The following is a 20603-nucleotide window of genomic DNA, read 5'->3' on the forward strand; positions in this document are numbered from 1 at the left end:
GAAATATAAAAAAAACACTTGAAGTTGATGGCAGCTCCTCCCTTGAAACTTCCAGATTTGATTGTGATGATGAAAATCTATCCACAGTTTATCTCTGATAATAAATTTCAATTTGACTTATTTACAGATGATTAGCCAACTAAAAAGAATATGTAAGAAATAAATATTGTAATCCATTTTATATTATAAATAACCGAATACATTATTCTTAATATATATATATATATATATATATATATATATGAGCCCGGCCTCTCAACTGTCATCGACTAGGGAAACATTGTTAGAATATAAACAGTAAGTTTACATGAAACTACTATCTTATATTTAATTATTATTATTTTTAATAATTTTTTCCTTTTTCTTACAAATCGGATTACCATATGAAGACCGTTACTGTTTTTCAATTACATTCTTATGTCTATTTTTAGATTTACCAATTTTCTGTGATTGAATTATCTTGTCATAACATAATTAAATTATTTGTATTAAAATTTATCAACATATACAAATAATATATACGACACCAGCAAAATATACAATCTAACAATTCATTGTGACTTTACATGTTTGACACGGTTGAATTTAGCCGTACGATTATGTTGATCAAGCAGGCCGAGTTTCAAGTTTATTGGATATGGATACCTGTTTAAATTGTTTTCCATATAAATTTAACACAATATTATGTTAGGCTTTAAAGAACTATTTAGATGGTAAACTCTGCACAATGCAGTAAATCTGACAATCATTGTATGAAAAAACAGAAGATTTTTTCTTTTTGTTTTGTTAAACGGATAAGTTAATTTTTTTCTGAATTAATAAAGATAATAAGTTAAATCATATACCAACTATTATGTGTCAAAGCCTAGTTGCTATATATTATATTTAGAACCAGAAGTTGAAACCTCTTTTCAAATGGGATGATTTGTTCAGCACTTTATATCTCCTTGTCCCCATAACACATATATTAAAAAGATGATTACATGAATTAATTTTAAGCCGAAAAAGGCCATTAGAACCATGAGATAGAGCCACAAACACATTGCTAACAGAGAGCAATGAGCCAAAACTTTCTGTGAAAGTACAGTGACTTACAACACTAAAGAACAACAGTAATAAGAGAAATGAAACTAGAATCTAGGAATTTGAAGAAATGTGACAACTGTGTCGCACGAGGTCCTCTAGATGCAAAAGCTCACATCTGACCGGGCTTGCTGGAAAATCTGAATTTAGTCCATTCCCCTGGACTTTCCCCAAGCATCCAAACTTTTCAGTAAAGCTGCATCCCAGGAGGCCAATCATCTGAGCACGAATAAATAATAACAGCCTTCGACAAACAAAAACAATAGTGACCGGCTATTTATTGTCCTATCTCTCAAGTAAAAAGAAAGCTTAACAGGCCATTTTAAGACTTAACACAAAAACGTTTAGATCTTAATAAGATTTAGAACAAAAACACAAGTACGTTTAGATCATAATAACATTTATCTTCAACATTTTAAGACTTAAAAAATTATTATCCTATTACTATTTCATGTATAATACAGTACGAAATTATTTGAAGACACACTGCAATTATATACTTGATTGAACTAAATCGTGGAAGGAATTAGTTGGGAATTGTTTTCAAAATTTCACCCAGTTAAGGGTAATACCTTCGAAAAGTTCCACATGTTATTAAAATTTTTTTATCACTACAAGTCATCCTACACTCTTCTTTTCTCTTGCTCCAACGAGCCATCTTGCATGTGAACTGAGATTCTATTCCTCTAAGGGAACAACTCTCCCCATAGGCCTGGTCTATTTAAAAATAAATTTCTGGAGGACTCCCTAGGAGGATGACAAGAAAGTACCTCTCCTTACCAACTGTATTAACCTCTTGGGTTCTTATGCCCATCTTTCCTCCTATGACTTTAATACTCTTGGCCATATGATCTACTTTTATCAGTACTGTTTCCAATGAATATTTTTCAACCAGTTTTCCAGAACTATCTTACAGACAAAAGTGAGCTCTTTCACAAGATCTTAACTCTGCCAGTAGGATGATGTTAAAGTAAGTTGAAAATAACTCGAGTTGACTTCATTTTGAATGAATATAAAAATGAGCTTGGATTTGGCTCATCAACTTCAATGAGCAAGCGAAATTGAGATTTTATTAAGTTCAATTTTGACCTGATGCGATATGAGAGGATAAGAATCAAATTGATATGTAAAACAAATATTTTCATGAAACTAGTGTAAATTCCTATTCTCAGCCAATTTACAGATGCTGTAGCATACAAAAGAAGCAATTATGTATGTGCAAGTAGGATATGAGAATGGCAGCCATAATAAACATGCATATTGTATCAAGACTGTTAAAAAACTTTTAGCATTCCTGTGAATCATCAGGCAAATCCCATTTCGTGACAGACAACATTAATATCAGGACCACACAAAGGAATATGCAAATGCAGATATGTATACAAAGGGGCATACAGAGGGATAGAAATACCTTAGTTAGCATGTTCTGTTATAACTATCATAGCTGATATGTTTTGTCCCTTGCCGTTAATTGGAAATGCAACAGCGAAAGTAGATGAATTGGATTAGTATCTGTTGGAGAAAATTAAGGTTCTGGATAAAATAATAACAATTTATATGCGCTTAAGAGTGTCCTCATTGACAAGCAGAAAGGGGAAAGTGGCACCAAACATTATTTAAGAAGGATCTTTTTCCATCTACCTAACTGAATAAAACAATGAAAGTATTCCAAAAGGATACAAAAGTATCAAGAAGAACACAACCGCCTGCATCCACCAACCAGGGTAGATTTGGTTTGATTTTTAACCATTCCAAGCTGTTCAGCAGAATGCTAGCCAAAGTAATCAGAAAGGAAAAACAAACAAAATATATGGATCAGAAAATAATAAGTTTATATAATAGCCATATGTTGCTAATAGACAATGTAAACAAATACAAACACCGTGACTTTGATGATGTAAACAATGGTGAAATCGTAGACACCTTGCTACATATGTGGCATTTCCAACCAAGGCAAAGACGAACATTAATGGATTGAGGCCCTGTATACCATAGAAGAAAATGTGCAAGTTAACAAACCCACCTCACTCTATGTCTGCCTCCAACCCCAACATAAATAGAGTTTGCCTTTGCAAGGCATCAGGGAAATAATATGAGCTGAGGTTGGTGGCAAGAAGATGCCAGAAGTGCATTCACCATGTGATAATGTTATTAGAAACTAGAGAGTACTATAGTTTTCAAAGTCATGCGTACCTCAACATTTCCTCTCTTGATCTGCAAAAATTCTAAAAGGATCAAAACTAGGGCACAGTTCTGGAGATCTAAGATAGGGTAATTAAGACAAGTAAACTACAATTATTAGAGCAAGAAGAAGTAGCTTAAGTTTCTAGAACAATTGCACAGAACAATTGCACAGAACATCTTGGCTAAATATCTACTCTGCCTGGATATATATCACTGCCCATGCTGCTCAAGCATTTTTAATCTACCTAGATAGCCCTGTCCATGGTTCCAAACTGTGCCCGCAACCAGAATCGGACCAGAGGCTTCAGTTCCACCTTGGATAGAAACCAAACCGGCCAAAGGCTGGTTGGGTTCCAGTTCTGAACCAGTCCGATTACAGTTCAGGAACTGAATGGTCCCAATTCCTATTCCGACCAGTTCTCTTCCGGTTTATTTTTTAGAAGAATTGTAAGATTTATTATATTTACAGAAATGATTTAAACAAATTATTTTTCAATTATATAAAATGTCTCCTAAAAAACAATTTCACCCTACTATATTATCTATAGAAATTATGCAGTCTAATTAGTTATAATTCATCTTGACTTAGAAATTTATTAGCACAAATTGTTCCTGAGTTATTAATCAGTAGTTTTACAAATTTATCAGCATAAATTGTTCAGCTGAAGCTAACAGTCTAGAAATAAAATCATAAATCAATTTCTTTCTTAAAAAAAGAAAAGAAAGGATTTGATTGTGAAACCAAAATGGTAATCAAAGAAACATGAAAGAAAGAAATAAAGAAAATCAAGAAGAAGAAGAAAGAACTAACCATTATTGCAAGGCTTGAGATAAGAAGAGGCGGCAAATCAAACTTTTCTAACAGAAAAGATCATCTTATCCCACCACCAACCCATTGTATTATCTTTCAATATTAATTGGAAAATATTTCTTTTGATGTGTTTGTTTAAGGGTGTTGCTTTGTTTCTTTTCCTTTTTTGAACATTTTAAGATTTAGTGTCACTCTTAAGACACTAACAGTACATTTGGTACATGGGATTTGCTTAACTAAGCCATAGTATTAGTAAATAACACTATGTTTAGTACATATGATAAATGTTGGACTCAACAATCCCAATAGCTTAGCTAACCTATGAGATAAATTTTATCTAAAACCAAACCTCTCATGTCTTCAGTAATCCATATTCAGTGGATTATTAATCCATATTCAGTGGATTATTAATCCATAATCGATAAAATTTTGATCTCTAAAAAAATCCTTGATCTTTTATTTTATTTCTTTAAAATGACCTTAATTTTTTAATTTATGTCTCAATTGCTTACCCTAGGAAAAAATAAAAAAAATTCTCCCTCATATGAATAAAATGTAGAAAACTACTCTTCGAATTGCTGCAAACATTGGTATGATTCTTGATAACCCATGTGCTTGACTTAAAAAAGAATTAAATGAGCTTCTTTTCTTTTTGTTTATTTTGTATTATATATTACTTTACTCGTTTCATTGAAACCAAAAAATACCTTCTTCTTGCCAGAAATTTAGACTGCTTTTTGTTTCCTTTCTTTTTTGTATAGATTTTAAATTTTGGATGATATCTAATAATATGAGTCGTGATAATAATTAATACAAGGTAATATTCTAAAATTAATTAGAATCTGAGAGCAAAAAATAGTAATTCAAGCTCAAAAGTTGATGTAGACTAGATGAACAGACTCAGAAATGGTTCTAAGAGAAAGAAAAATAATTAGGAGATACAAGTTTTATTTATAGGGACAAAGGGTGTTTAAGTAATTTGATTACCATAACAATTTTTTTATCTAGTTAAACAATTCTACCAAATGTAGGATTACAAAAATAGAATTAATTAATCCAATGGATTAACATATTTGTACCAGACAATGTTTAATATAAGCAATCCTATGGCTTAACTAAACCTAGAATTAAGTCTAAACTTAAAGATTATGAATCCGTGAACCAAACATACTGTAAAAGTCTCACATACGAGTCTAGGTGACATCAATAAATTCTCTTTCATTAAAATAAAATGTACCAGACCAAAGTTGGGCCAGTGGTTCCAGCCCAATTCTAGTTCAGGTTCTTTAAAGGGGGAATTAGGACCGGACCGATCCCCCCTACGAGTTGGAAATGGAACCAAAACCAGATTGCTAGTTCCGGTCTGGTTTATGACCATTCTAGGTCATTCGACTCTGGTTCTTGACCAGCTCACAGTTAGGGCTATACCTAAATGTCTTGCAGTAACCTATATAGCTGCCCATATCAGTAACTGGGCATTGATTACAGCACATGATATGAATTTTCTGTCCAACACTGAAAACATATTACTGCAAAAACCACATTTATAGAAAACTCACATTTAGCAAAATTTGAGGGAGTCTTCCACCCATGTAAATGGCTGCCATTGCCCAACCAAGAAATGTTCCAATCCCTGTGCTACCTTCGGCACCACTTTCATGCACCATTCCTCCACTCACCTGAAATCCCAAACTAAATTCATGATTTGCGCTCATTTTGCCAAAAGCTTTCATCCTTGAAATGATGGCAGCAAACTCTTAAAAATAGGAGAAACTTTTGAACTGAATCTTATAGAGAAAAGTTAAAGAAACTAACATGTAAAAGACAATTCCTAGTTTTAGATTCATGGCTTTTGCGCTCATGCCTGATATACAATCCATCTTGTATCATCATTCATGATGCAAAAGAGTTGTCAATATTTTAACTATTCCACATCAACAAATTGGATGACAAACTCAAGATATAGAGAAAGTGGAAGAACTCATGTGAAGAATTATCAGAAACAGGTTAGGATGCAAACAAAGAAAAGAAAGTTAAGGAATTTTTCTATTTAATATTTAATTTTAATCAACTTGGTCTTTTTGCCCCTAAATGTTTGTTATCCTCAATATAGGAAACATAAATGTGGGAGAAACAAACATATATTAAGAATTTAGCAGCGTATATAAATATTAAACATATATGTAAATGTTAGTTTTGTATTTAATATTTAAGAAGATATTAATTCAGATAAATATTAGAATCAACCAATATTCAACTATCAAATCATTCAAAATAAGAGATTAAGGATAATAAACAATAAATTAAGTATGCAAATCAAGATTCCACCATCAAAGCATACAAAAAAGAATAGTACTAAAAATAATAAACAACAAACGAAGTCTCCCATGAAAAAACAAAAAAGAAAGAAGAAGAGGGTAGGGAAAGGGAAATAAGTGCCTACAAGTTTCTTAATATATTGGTTTTCCAAATAACTACTATGAAAGATGAAATAAATAACGTCTAATATACAAGTAATGACAGTTATTTGAAGTTTCTTTCAACAAGCAAAATTCTTATCAGCAAAAAGAAAAAGAAAATCTTGAAACAGACTTGAAACAACGAAAACCCTTAATTTTGACAAAAGAGTAGTTTCAGGTTAAAGTAAAGTATATATTACAGGCTTTGAACTCCGAAGAATCCATTGTAGTGAAAAAAGAGGTTAAGGAAAGCACTAATAGTGCATGAGTAGCTAATGGAATTACAAAAGAGGTATTATGCATATCGCTCTATACATCATCATCAATTTGAACAAAAAGATTGAAATAAAATATGTGCTAGTGTTAGGAACAGGATGGAAAAGAAGCAAGACTAAGGAATTCTTCAGATAGGAGCAGTATTGTTTTTCAGTTAGGCAGTAGCTCTAGCCAGTTTTCTCTTTTAGTATTGACTTTGTAGTTATTTTGTATGTGCTCTATCAGTTAGGATTGGTTTCACAATTTGATATCTAATTTCTATGAAAATACGATCATGTCCTGCTTTTCACAACTTGACATCTAGTTTCCACAACTGAGGTTAAATGATGCAGGATGTTATGGTCCTGCATTTGGGATCAAGTTATGAGTCTATGATTCATCAAAGGATCCAAAGAAGGTCAAGAGTGTTTGCTGGAATTTCTTCCTTTTCGACTTATGTTGAATTATAGTTAAGGGCTCATTAGAGACAACCCTATGATCTCTGAACTTTAGGAGTTCACAACCTTGAACAAATTTCTGCTTATCTTATTCCATAAGAAAATGACGTTTAAGTAGTTACAAGAGAGGGTAGGCTAGCCTCTAACCCTTAAACCCTAATTAAGAACAACTAAGGAAAGCTTATATAGGGAAGATACTAAGATTTACCTATAATAATTGTTACAGCATGTATATAGGATAAGATTGTAAACCCTAAATAGGAGTCCACCTTGTATAATATTTCTAGCATGTTTAGGAGTCCTCCTACTTGTGTGTGTGTGTATATATATATATATATATGTATCATTAGTGTGAATAAAGTATTCGTTTTTATTCCCTCAAGTCTGTGATTACATGGTAGCAGAGCAGGGAATAAACCCTAGAAATTAAAATTGGGGATTTGGGAAATTGCTCTTGGTTTAGCAATAGGGTGTGCTAGTTTCGGGTCATCTCTTTAGAGGTTTAGTCTTTAGTCACTGCTTGCACCAAGAGGAGCGCCGCCCATCGATCATCTGATCTGGAAAGTCCGTCGCTCGAACCCTAGCACATGAGTCTCACGCGCCCAAACAAGTTTCTGCACATTTGTTCACGCGTCGGCGCGTGGTTCACTGAACTTTTGTCCGGTCAACTTCGCCAAGCTTGCCTCATCCTCTACGGTCCATACTTGTGGTTGGTTTTGTGAAAATACAAATGGCTGAAGGGGTTTCTTTGATACAGGTTCTGATTTCTTTTATTTTTGCTGTGTTTAGTCAACTTTTGTCTCAATTATTTGAAGTATGGCCGATATGAAGTCAGTAATTCTGCCTGAGATTGTTCCTATAGGAACAAAAATAACTGAACATAAACTTATTGATTCTAACTATTTTAATTGGAGTAAATCTATACGTCTTTATTTGTGAAGCATTGATATGGATCACCATTTGACTGATGATCCATCGAAAGATGAATCTAAACAAACTTGGCTACGTGAAGATGCTCGTTTATTTTTACAAATTAAGAACTCTATTGACAGTGAAATTGTGGGTCTGATTAACTATTGTGCATTTGTAAAGGATTTACTAGAGTACTTAGAGTTTGTTTACTCTAAGAAGGGGAATATTAATCACATGTATGATGTGTGTAAAGCTTTTTATCGAGCTGAAAAACAAGACAAGTCTCTCACGAGCTATTTCATGAATTTCAAGAAGACATATGAGGAGCTTAACATGTTATTACCATTTAGCCGGATGTGAAAGTTCAACAAGCCCAAAGGGAAAAGATGTTGTCATGAGTTTTCTAGATGGGCTTCCCTCTGAATTTGAGACTGCCAAATCTCGGATTCTTTCTAGTCCAGAGATTACTTTTCTTCAAGAGGCCTTTTGTAGAGTACTTTGCACAAAAAATTCCAACCTACTCAACCCAATAGTGCTCTTATTGGACGGAGTAACATGGATGGTAAAAGTAGTAGAGAAAAGGGATCAAGTAATGCATCAAGCGATGCTGTTAGTAATATTGACATTGAGAAATAGGATTCAAGTGGAATTCGGACGCAGGATTCGAGTGGGATTATGTCACTGCTGTCATAAGCCAAGTCATCTGAAACATGATTGCAGGAGATTATTGAATAAGAGGAATTAGTCTACACAAATTGCATCTACTCGTTATACATCTGAGAAGTCTGTTCTTATATCTATGGATGAATTTGCCAAATTCCAGCAATACCAAGAATCATTGAACTCTTCATCTACTCCTATCACTGCTATCGCCGAGTCAGGTAAAACAAACACATGTCTTATTTTCTCATCCTCTAACTGGGTCATAGATTTTGGTGCTACAGATCATATGACACGTAATTCTAGCCTATTTTCCACCTTTAAACCCTATATATCATCTTCTAAAGTTACTTTAGCAGATGGGTCAACATCTTCTGTACTTGGTTCTGACACAGTGAACCCTACTCCATCACTTTCTTTGACATTTATTTTGAGTCTACCTCAGTTTTCTTTTAATTTGATATCTGTCAGCAAACTTACTCGTAATCTTAATTATCGTGTCTCATTTTATCCTGATTATTGCTTTTTTCAAGATCTTATGACAAAGAAGATTATTGGTAAGGGACATGAATCTGAAGGTCTTTACATCCTTGATAATCAAGTGTCAAAGTCTATAGCGTGCTCTGGAGTAGTAACCCCACTTGAAGAACATTGTCGGTTGAGTCATCCTTCTCTTCCTTTGTTAAAGAAAATGTGTCCTCAGTTTCACAATTTATCTTCCTTAGAATGTGAGTCTTGTCAGTATGTGAAACATCATCGTCTTAATTTTAGTTCTAGAATCAATAAACATGCTAGTGTTCCTTTTGACTTAGTTTATTCAGATGTTTGGGGTCCTTGTCCAGTTGTGTCCAAAGCTGGAATTAAATACTTTGTTACTTTTGTTGATAACTATTCTCGTTTGACCTAGTTATATTTAATGAAAAGTCGTTCTGAATTATTTACTCATTTTTGTGTTTTTTATGTTGAAGTCAAAACTCAATTTAATGCTTCTGTCCACATACTAAGAAGTGATAATGCTAAAGAATATTTACCAGAATCTTTTCAGTCTTACATGACTAAACAAGGAATTCTTCATCAAACTTCGTGTGTGGATACACCATCACAAAATGGGGTAGCAGAAAGAAAAAATAGACACCTTCTTGAAACTGCAAGAGCCTAATTATTTCAAATGAATATTGCAAAACACTGGTCGGTGATGGGTCAATGCAACCGCTTTCGATTAACATGCGTTCTACTACTTGATGGTGAGACTCCTTATCATACTCTTCCTTCAAATAAATCATTGTTTCCAATTGAACCTAGGATATTTGCTGTACTTGTTTTGCTCGTGATATTCGTCCTCAAATCACGAAACTTGATCCTAAGTCTTTAAAGTGAATCTTTATTGGCTATTCTCGTGGTCAGAAAAGGTATAGATATCTAGTGTCAACTGATGTCACTTCTTAGAAGATACGTTATTCTTCCCGTCTTCTACTATATCACATAAAGGGGAGGTTGATGATGATGTGTTGGTCTATACTATCACACATCCTGTTTCTGTTCCTCGGCCACCAATCACTCAGATCTACTCATGACGGCAGACTTCTTCTGATACATGTCCTGAACCAGATCCTTCACCATCAGATCCGATGTCAAGTGATGATCTTCCCATTGCCCTTCGCAAAGGTAAACGTCAATGCACTTATCCTGTTTCTTCATTTTTTTCTTACAACCATTTGTCACCTGCTACTTGTTCCTTAATTTCATTTCTCGATTCTATCTCTATTCCTAAACTTGTTCAAGAAGCTCTAGCCCATCCTGGATGGCATAATGCTATAACAAAGGAGACGGATGCTTTAGATGGTAATGGTACTTGGAACTTAGTAAATTTACCTACAAGAAGAAGGCTATTGGGTGTAAATGGGTTTTTGTAGTGAAAGTGAATCCTGATGGGTCAGTTGCTTGTTTGAAAGCTCGTCTTGTGGCAAAGAGATATGCCCAAATTTATGGAGTTGACTATTCTGATACTTTTTCACCTATTGCTAAGTTGACTTCTGTCAGGTTATTCATATCTATAGCAGCCATTCACAATTGACCTGTCCATCAATTAGACACTAAGAATGTTTTTTTTCATGGAGATCTTGAAAAGGAGGTGTATATGGAGCAACCTCTTGGTTTTGTTGCTCAGGGGGAGTATGGGAAAGTCTGTCGTCTTCAAAAGTCTCTATATGGCTTGAAGCAGAGTCCACGTGCCTAGTTTGGCAAGTTCAGTCAAGTAATTGAGCAATTTGGAATGAAGAAAAGCAAATCTGACCATTCTGTTTTCTACAAACAATTTAGAGGGTGGCATTATTTTGCTAGTTGTGTATGTGGATGACATTGTGATTACTAGAAGTGATGTTTCAAGAATTTCATCTTTTAAGTCCTTTCTTCACAGTCAGTTTCACACAAAAGATTTAGGGATGTTAAAGTACTTCTTGGGAGTCGAGGTAATAAGGAGTAAGAAAGGAATTATGTTATCTCAATGGAAATGTGTACTTGACTTGTTATCTGAAACAGGTAAGTTAAGGACTAAACCATGTAGTACCTTGATGGTGCCTAATTTGCAACTCACAAGAGATGGTAAATTGTTTCAAGACCTTAAGAGATATAGAAGATTAGTTGGGAAGTTAAATTATTTAACAGTGAGTCGTACAGACATAGCATATTCCGTCAGTGTGGTAAGCCAATACATGTCTTGCCTAACGGTTGATCATTGGAAAGCAGTAGAACAACTTTTATGCTATTTAAAGGGGGCTCCAAGACTAGGTATCACATATAAAGATCATGGGCATTCTAGAATTGAGTGTTTTTCAGATACTGATTGGGCAAGATCTAAAGAAGATCGAAGATCTACTTCAGTGTATTGTGTCTTTGTTGGAGGAAATCTAGTTTCATGGAGGAGTAAGAAGCTACGTGTAGTCTTGCGTTCTAGTGCAAAATCAAAATATCGAGCTATGGCTCAGTCTACATATGAAATAACATGGATTTATCAGCTTCTGCCTTAACTCGGTTTTAAGGTTACAATACCAATAAAGCTATGGTGTGATAATCAAGCACCTCTTCATATCGCTTCGAATCCGGTATTTCATGAACGAACTAAGCACATTGAAGTTGATTGTCATTTTATTCGTGAGAAGATACAACAAGGACTAGTTTCCATAGGATACATGAAAACTGGAGAGCAATTAGGAGACATTTTCACTAAAGCTCTAAACGGAGCTCAAGTTGATTATCTGTGTAACAAACTGGACATGATTAACATCTATGCTCCAGTTTGAGGGGGAGTGTTACAACATGTATATAGGATAAGATTGTAAACCCTAAATAGGAGTCCACCTTGTATAATATTCTTATAATATTTAGGAGTCTTCCTACTTGTGTGTGTGTGTGTATATATATATATATATGTGTGTGTTATTAGTATGAATAAAGTATTCGCTTTTATTCCCTCAAATCTGTGATTAAAATAACAAAATAGGAAACTGACTAGCAAAATTAAGAAAGACAATTAAGGAAAATGTAATGATTACAAGAATCACCTATAATAGCTAAATAGGAAATTAATTTGTAAAAGATTGGAATACTGTAACACAGGAATAGAAAATTAGGATTTACCCCCGCATTTTATCACTATCGATAGTAGTATTTAGATATTCTTGTACTTTTACTTATTAAGAGTTTATTTAAAAATTTTATGGACTTAATGAGGAGAATATTAAGTTTTCAGAACTTGGTTCTCTTTGCTTCCACTGATTGATTTGCTGGTTTAGCATCATGTAGATTTTTCTTTGTTCTAAAAACAAATGCAGAAAAATATATATATGATGGAAAATACCCTTTCTTGTTAGAGATTTAAAATTCATCCAACAGTATCAGTATAAGGAGACTGAGTTTCAGCTTGGGTTACCTTCAAGATTTTTCGTCCTACTCGCAATACAAATGCCTGATTTTGATTTTCAAATGGAAAAGTGGGACTTCTTGTTGATTCGTGAAGATTGAATATGCCAAGGAATACCACTGCAAAGACCTGAAAGCAGAAATTTCAATGATAATGCGCTGTAAATAGAATAGCAGTTTGTAATATGATTAGACTGTTCAGTGAATGTCATTGTACGGTCAATATATGAGGCTGACCACACATAGCATAGTCTTGGGTTTCAGATTTGGTGCAGAACGTGTGGAGATATCTCCACCATTCAAATTTGGTGCAGACTGTGTGGAACTATCTCCATCAAGCAAGGCCTCCTCAATGGAACTCCTAATAGGATATGATGCAGGGTGTGCCAGATAGGATCCTGCTATGGGAGTATGACTACTTGAAAGAGATCTTGCTGACCTGACAAATTCATCATAAATTGAGAAAATGAATTGCAAAAATTAAATTCTTAAGTTGAACCATATTAAGTTGATTCAAGTTTTCATTTTGATACTGTGACAAAGCAGTTTTAGAAAATGCACTAAATGGCCAAGTACTGATCTTAGTCAGTTATACATGATAAATATAGGTGTTAGATCAGAATTGATAAAAGATAGGAAAGAGAGAAAGGATTTCCATAACAAAGCACTACTAATTTATTATTATTATTCAATAACTGACTGGGCTTAATGCTCTTGCAGTTCGGAACCACAGCCGAACCATACCCCCCACCCAGCCCCACCCCTGACGAACCAGCCTGGGAAAGGGAACCAGTAAAGGGAATTGGCTCAGGTCTCAGTCCCCCATGCCACAGGACCACAACCAGCCCTATTGAATATGGTTATTTACCTATGTCTTCTTGATAATTCGTAATGTCATGAGATCAAGGTTCAATCAAACCCAGGTCATTTGAATATAATCAAGAACAGAAATTTACATATAGTATAGTTCCCTTCCAGAGGAATTGTTGTGAGGAAATGCAGGAAGAGGAATAGGTGAGCTCAAAATATTTCCTTTGTCCAAAATTCTGGATCCATTTCTCCATTTCTCTGTATTGTTGATTTGTTTTAATCCACCATTTTTAACCCCTTGTGTAAGTTTCACTGCTTCTTCAGTTTGGTTGAGGATTGGACCCTGCATTGCAGCACTAAGAGAAAGTTATGTGCATATAAAACACAAATCATACAAGCATATCATAATTTAAGTGGAGGGAAAATGATTTCATGACATGCTGGCACCATATACAGGAGTGGTTCAGTTTAAACAGCAGTAATAGCTACAAGAATGTTATTCCTCATCATGCCATAAGAAATGCGACATTTCATCTAAGAAAGCTAATCATTAAGTTATCTGATAAGGCAGGAAGGACATCACAATAATTTGACCAAAAGTAAAAGGACACATGCGACCTTTCTGTTTGTAGTCACGTTACATCCTTGAAGAGCCTTTCTGATATCTAAGATGATATATTTGTTGGAAAGTCAGAGATAACATAAACATAAGTGGTGAATGTCATTTAGATTTATTCATCAGCCTGATGCAGATCGGTGAGCCTTATCATGGACGTAAGGTTGCTCCAACAAGACAAGGAGGTTATGGTTTAGGTAGCCAGATGGTTATCAGTTCAATGACGCACTGGTATCCTTGCTTTTTCAGGGTAAAAAGGGGTAAATTAGAGTTTATATCCACCTCCTAATATAATGTTACAACTTCTTCCACTAGTCTAAGAGAAATTTGAATCTTCACATAATTAAGTACAAGCTAATCTGTAAAAATGCTGCTATTCAATCATAAGAAGAGAATAAACATAGCAAAACAATTAAATAAATTCTTGCCTCTTTGTGCCATCTATTGCATTTCATTCGAGGGTAGATATGACCATAGTATATGGTTTGTGCTGCAAGAATAATCGTGATGAATGTATACAGCTGCATAAAAACGTAAGAGAGAGAAAGCATGTAACCATTAACCACACAAAAAATTAATAAATAAAATTTTTGCCAACTTGACTGTATGGAGTTTCTTACTATGGCCATATAGTATTGGGTTGGAAGCTGCAAAAGAAAGTAGAAAATTTCAATAATGTATAACAACAAGATTATACGAGTTAAGATATGCCTATGATAAAAGGAGAAACTTATGTAAGTTTCTCTAGAACAATAGTAGATTATGCACGTAATTTTCAAATTCGAGTTTTGCTAAGCATGAACATAGTTGTTGAACTTGTAACATGAATATTATGAGAAAAGCAATTTTGTGATTGCTTTTAAAAGGGAAAACATGGATATTGCTAGAATATTGGTAACAGTACTACAGTTATTTTATGTTGAAAGTTGTTTTTTTTTTTTGTATTTTTTGTTGGTAAATAATTCTCTTAGTTTGGGATATTGAGTCAAGTAGGACCAGAAAGTCTTTAGAAGTCTCCACAAATATCTAAATAACCTAGTTTTTTTTTGGCTTTGAATAGCGAATTATGAGTTCAGCATGCGTGTTTTGGAAGGCTTATGGCCTAGTATCATCAGCATCTAATATTTCTCGTTTCTTCCTTCTTCTCCTTGCTGCTACAGTAACACAATTCACTCTTCACGGGGTTATACCAAGCTTCTTTTTTAAGTGCATGTTTTCTAATGCAAAGAAAAGGGAGAAGAGGAAAGAAGATGTAACAGAGAAATTGAGATATAAGAAAAAGCACATACAGTAGCTGGTTCCAGCAAGCAGCCAAAAAGGTTGAAAAGGTCCCTGAGAAATATATACAAATTAATTTAGCAGCAAAAAATGGAACCATAAACAATAAACTCAGATGCCTAAGTACTAAAAGACAGTGAGGAGATGTAATAAGAAGAGATTTCCTACACATAAGCATCAACTTGAAAAAGTGAAGATCTAAAGTGAAACTATAATAATTTGACTCCAAAGTGCTTTTAGACTGGGCATCTAAGCAAGTATTTATTATGGCATATGATTAACTTCAATTTCTTCTTTTTATAATTTATTTAACTGGATTTGTTTTTCTGAACATAGAATGAATGAGTCATTAAATAATTATAAGATCATCAATTTGGTTGTTAAGGTAATGACCCAAATTCAAACAGCCAACTTGTGTCACTGATATACTGTAAGCAATCAACTAATTAAGATATTTTTCTTTTTTTACTTTTTCATCAAATGGACCTTTAAGATCTCAATGCATGAACAAAATACATAATGAAAAAGAAAAGGCTCCATTTATATCATGGAGATCAACTTGTCAGTGGAAAATGCTTCCTGAGAAAATGCATTGTTTTCTACTCTTTGATATAACACCAATAGTCAAGTAAAGTTATTTTATCACGTTTGGTAAATATTTGGGAAAATACATCTCTTTCAATGAATAGAACCACAGAGAATACTGTATCCCCCAAAAAAAGTGATAATCTGGGGTGATCGCAGTGGCCTAAATCAACTGAAAACAGCCAATAACTGATGGCAGTCAGCATACTAGGGAGCATGTTAAAATTCTTTTGTCAGTCTCTTCTTTTTACAAGTTTCCAGAAATACACAAAGTGGCCTCCTAACTTAGTTCCACTTGACTAGAAGAAATTTTCAATTGTCCAATTTTTCTATAAGTGGCAAACATCAGAAAAATTGTAGAAATTATTTTTCAGAAATATATAGAGCCCCTATCCCCCTGTTGGAGCATGGACATTCTCCAAAATTGATTCAATACATTTTCAATCACTTACATCATCTAACACCATCCACCTGTTGAAGTATGAAGCATTCTCAGAAATCAATTAAATACATCTTTGGGCAATATATCATTGAATCGAACCCAAGCATGTCTTCATTGTCCACACCACTCATCATATGTCTCCTCTTGAAAGCCCTCTCCTACTCATTAAGAACCCCAACCCCCATACATCTCATATGGATTAGCCCCAACATTCTATATTCATCAAGGCTTCATAAGAGTTATTACCAATTTCCATACGACAACAAAGTACATAATTCTTATGTTTACTGCATCAGATGCAGTACCTTTTGCCGTATTGCAACTATTGTTGATAAAAGCATAGAACTTTCTTTTAATTTAAAAAAAAAAAAAAAAAAAATTGTTTTCTGTGCATTTTGACTAAAAAATAAAGTTGATAAAATATCAAAAACATTGTTTAATTGGCTTTTGGAAAAACACCTGACTGGGTAGCTCTTTGCAAAGCAATACTTAAACCCTCTCAAACTGAATTAATTGATCCAGAACTAGCCATATATGAATAGAGGTATTCTAGATCAAGTTTTCAAATAAAAGAATTCAACAGTAAAGAGAAATCATGCTACAAGAATAATTGTAATAAAGTATTAAATTTCCCTAAAGAAGTTGTTGGAAGCACCAAGAGAGAGACAACAGTAGAGACAACATGAGCAACAATAGTGGGAGCAATATTAGTACCACAAAGAAGGATAACAAAGGAATGCAAAGAAATCAATATTAGCAATGCAAGAAGAAAGAAACTATAGTCGAAATGGCTTACCCAATAATCCAAGTGGTCAAGAAAGCAATAGAGAGGCCTTGAGAAGATTTCTCCTTGTAGTTGGTCACAATCTGAGGAATCTCAGCAACACTCCAACTGATAACACTTAACAGTCCAACACTTAATGAAATCCCATCTTTCACACTGCAAAGACAATAGTTTATGTAAATTCTAGCCCATTCTGAGCATTGCTTTGTTCTTGGGCACATACCCTGTGCCATTGCTGATGCCTTCAATCTGGGAAAGACACAAAAATATTATTCAGAGATTTGATTTAAGAAGATAAATATAATTATACAGCAGCGAAAGAGCAGTTGGTCGTGTTTACAATAGTGGGCATTTAGAAATAATCTGAAAAAGGACAGGATCAATCACGTGATAATCCAACTCCACATTTTCTATCATTAAGCACATGAAAACATACCCAAAACAGAAAAAGACAAATGATTGCATGTTTCTTCTTTTTTCCCTTTTTCGCAAATAAAGAAAAGGATAGACGAAAGATTACTCATAAGATTTGGTAAAAACCTGTCAAAATCAAGAGAGGTGGACAAAGGCTTCTGTTTTTTGTTTTACTATCAATTCTTCAACTGTTGTGCGTAAGAAAGGAAAAGTTCAGACGTCAACACACAGACAATCTTGTAGTTTGCTATGTAAATGAGCTTTTAGGGTCTTGGGTGGTGTAATTTTCGTGCCACGATAGCTAGATATTACAGTCGCTCAAAGCTGGTTTCTTTAAATTGGAACCTCCAAACATACTCGCAATTATTCCTGATGGTTCACTTGTTGCCTTGTAAATTTACTTTTCTTAACAGGGAGAAAGGGTAATGAGTAAATTATTATTTGGGAAAAAGATCCATAGTATGGTTTGGTCGATGGTAGCCAACCAATAGAACAGTTACTTCTAGGGAAAAGGTTCAAATATGACCCTAAGATTTACCTGTTTTATCACATTGGAACTTCATGTATTTTTTGAGCCAAATATGACCTTAAATCATAAAATTTGAAGTAAAACCCCTCAGTTAACTTCGAATTTAACACGGTTAGATATTGATGAGGTGAAAAAATAAGATCCATCACTTAGTAAATAAAATAATATAACCAGCACTAAAATAACAAATTTACTCTATCAGGTCATCATCATCACAATACCTCTGCTATAAATACAGCTACACGGCTACCATCAATAAGTTCGAATAATATTAACTAAAGTAAAGCCAAACTTTTTAAGTAAAGCTAAAACTTTTTACATCCAAGACAAAAAGGAATAAAAAAATTATGGGGATAAAAGCTAAAAATACTAACCGCAGTGAATCAATTTAGATAATACTAATACATTAGTTGGACAAGAACGAAAAATAATAACATATTGTGAGATTTATTTATTAAACATGTAAAAGAGGGTTTATAAATACCATTTTTTATAATTGGGGTCATCTTTGGTATAAAAAAAATCAAGTTATAATGTGACCAAATGGGTATACATTAAGGTCACATTGGAGCCTTATCCCTTACTTGTAATACTATTTCAATATTTAATTTAAGTGATAATGAGTATGCAAAATTTACATATTTATTTATATATATATATATATATATTATATATATATATATTAATTTTTAAAACCTAAAATTTTTTAACATGTAGAATTTTTATATTGACATGTGTACTATTTTTTATACATAGAATTTAAGCTTATATATACCTTTATAGTTTTTTTATTAATTTATTAATTAATAAGTTATATTTCTAATTAAACATTTACTCTAATTTTAATAAATAGCATATTAATTATATTTTAATACTATATTAACTAAGAAATAGTTTTCTCATTAGATAATATACTAATTCTATCTTAAAAATAGCATATCAATTATAATTTAATATTATTTTTTTATTTTTTTATTAATTTATTGATTAATAAGTTACATTCCTAATTAAACACCAACTCTAATTTTAAGAAATAATATGTTAATTATATTTTAATATTATATTAATCAATAAATAGTTTCCTAATAAGATAATAATACTAATTCTATTCTAAAAATAGCATGTTAATTATATTTAATATTATATTAACTAATAAACTAATTTTTTAATTAGATAGTAATTCTAATTCTAGAAAATAACATCTTAAATTATATTTTTAATTTTATATTTAATAATAAATTAATTTACTAATTATATAATAAAATTTTAATTCTAAAAATAGTATTATCAATTATAGTATTGAGTTTTATAATACTAAAATTAATTAATAAATATTTTTAAGATGATTTTTATATTATTGCACTAATAATTAGAATTTAAAAAATTAAGGACATTTAAAGATAGTTAATTTGCTATTTTTTTTAAATATTATAAATTAATATTAAATTTTAAGTTTTTTATTAAGTTATATTTATCAATTTAATTTTATAATTAAAATAATAATAACAGTCGTGCAATGCATAGGTAAACGACTAATTCTTCCAGTTTCAGACTCGTGATAATTTGTTGTATAATTTTATTTATATGTCTTTACTAATGTTTATATATCTAAGTAAGAAATAATAAGGTGAAGATAATATAAAAATATCTTATTAAAATATCAAAATTCGCTAGTTTTTATGAGATAAAATAATGACATCAAAACTTATTATTTTGTCTTGTAAAATACAATGATTTTAATGTTTTATTATAAGAAAAATGTTATTTGGCTCAACTAGAGACATAATATATAAATTATGCTAAATTTAATTATGTGATAGATTAAAATTACTGGTTTGAAATGTTTAACTTCTCACTTTACATTGGAAGCTCTTCACAGTAATTGTAGTTGTATTTATCTTGAGAATATTACTGCATTTATTTGTGAAGGATCTTTCAAGAAGTATATATATATATATGTTAAAATTTTCTATAAAATTTCATGTGATAGAATTTTATAAAACATGTTATATTATCTTTTAATGAGAATAATATATTCATAGAAATTTTAATTATAAATATTTATAAAATAATTTAATTTAATTTTAAATATTAATAATAAATACACAAAAATCTATGGCTTATTCAAATATAAGACTATTATATTATTAAAAATATTATAATAAGTATAATAATTATTATAGCTATACATATTAGTAATAAATCTTATTATTTTTATGATAAAATATATATTATATTTATATAAGTAAAAATAATAATATAAAAATAATAATAAAAAATAGTAAAATATAAAAATATTAAATTTGAAATACAAAAATAGTTAATAAAAATTTTTGACATGTTGAATAATTTATTGGTACATAGAAAAAAATTCAGTATATATATGTGATATTAAAAAATAATAA

The 20603-nt window shown here is 32.2% G+C and overlaps 2 protein-coding genes and 1 long non-coding RNA gene across 10 annotated transcripts; 2 read left to right on the top strand and 1 right to left on the bottom strand.

Annotated features, from left to right (window-relative positions):
- Positions 1-967: 967 nt before the first annotated feature.
- On the bottom strand, positions 968-18045 carry LOC8270529. Of its 7 annotated transcripts, none has more exons than XM_015720086.3 (14): positions 17796-18045; positions 17268-17504; positions 15456-15498; positions 14787-14813; positions 14595-14687; positions 13697-13893; positions 12978-13179; positions 12751-12870; positions 5638-5757; positions 3277-3297; positions 3007-3065; positions 2764-2854; positions 2495-2595; positions 968-1279 (listed from the first exon to the last, which is right to left on the bottom strand). In XM_015720086.3, the coding sequence occupies exons 2-13, from the start codon at positions 17486-17488 to the stop codon at positions 2551-2553; spliced, it is 1239 nt and encodes a 412-aa protein (XP_015575572.1). In that variant the 5' UTR covers positions 17489-17504; positions 17796-18045; the 3' UTR covers positions 968-1279; positions 2495-2550. The 7 variants fall into 7 exon arrangements, with proteins under 7 accessions (XP_015575572.1, XP_015575573.2, XP_015575574.3 ...); XM_015720087.3 differs by lacking the exon at positions 17796-18045 and adding an exon at positions 17692-17735; XM_015720088.3 differs by lacking the exon at positions 17796-18045 and adding an exon at positions 17596-17692.
- LOC125368622 lies at positions 7578-13867 on the top strand. Of its 2 annotated transcripts, none has more exons than XR_007214270.1 (2): positions 7578-8007; positions 13461-13867. It is a non-coding gene; the product is annotated as an uncharacterized LOC125368622 (long non-coding RNA). The 2 variants fall into 2 exon arrangements; XR_007214269.1 differs by lacking the exon at positions 13461-13867 and adding an exon at positions 12692-12946.
- Positions 8005-10001, top strand: LOC112535097 (uncharacterized mitochondrial protein AtMg00300-like). The gene is made up of 2 exons (XM_048369653.1): positions 8005-9043; positions 9356-10001. The coding sequence occupies exons 1-2, from the start codon at positions 8962-8964 to the stop codon at positions 9727-9729; spliced, it is 456 nt and encodes a 151-aa protein (XP_048225610.1). The 5' UTR covers positions 8005-8961; the 3' UTR covers positions 9730-10001.
- Positions 18046-20603: the final 2558 nt, after the last annotated feature.

Source organism: Ricinus communis, chromosome 10, assembly GCF_019578655.1.
Source record: "Ricinus communis isolate WT05 ecotype wild-type chromosome 10, ASM1957865v1, whole genome shotgun sequence".
Lineage (NCBI taxonomy): Eukaryota > Viridiplantae > Streptophyta > Magnoliopsida > Malpighiales > Euphorbiaceae > Ricinus > Ricinus communis.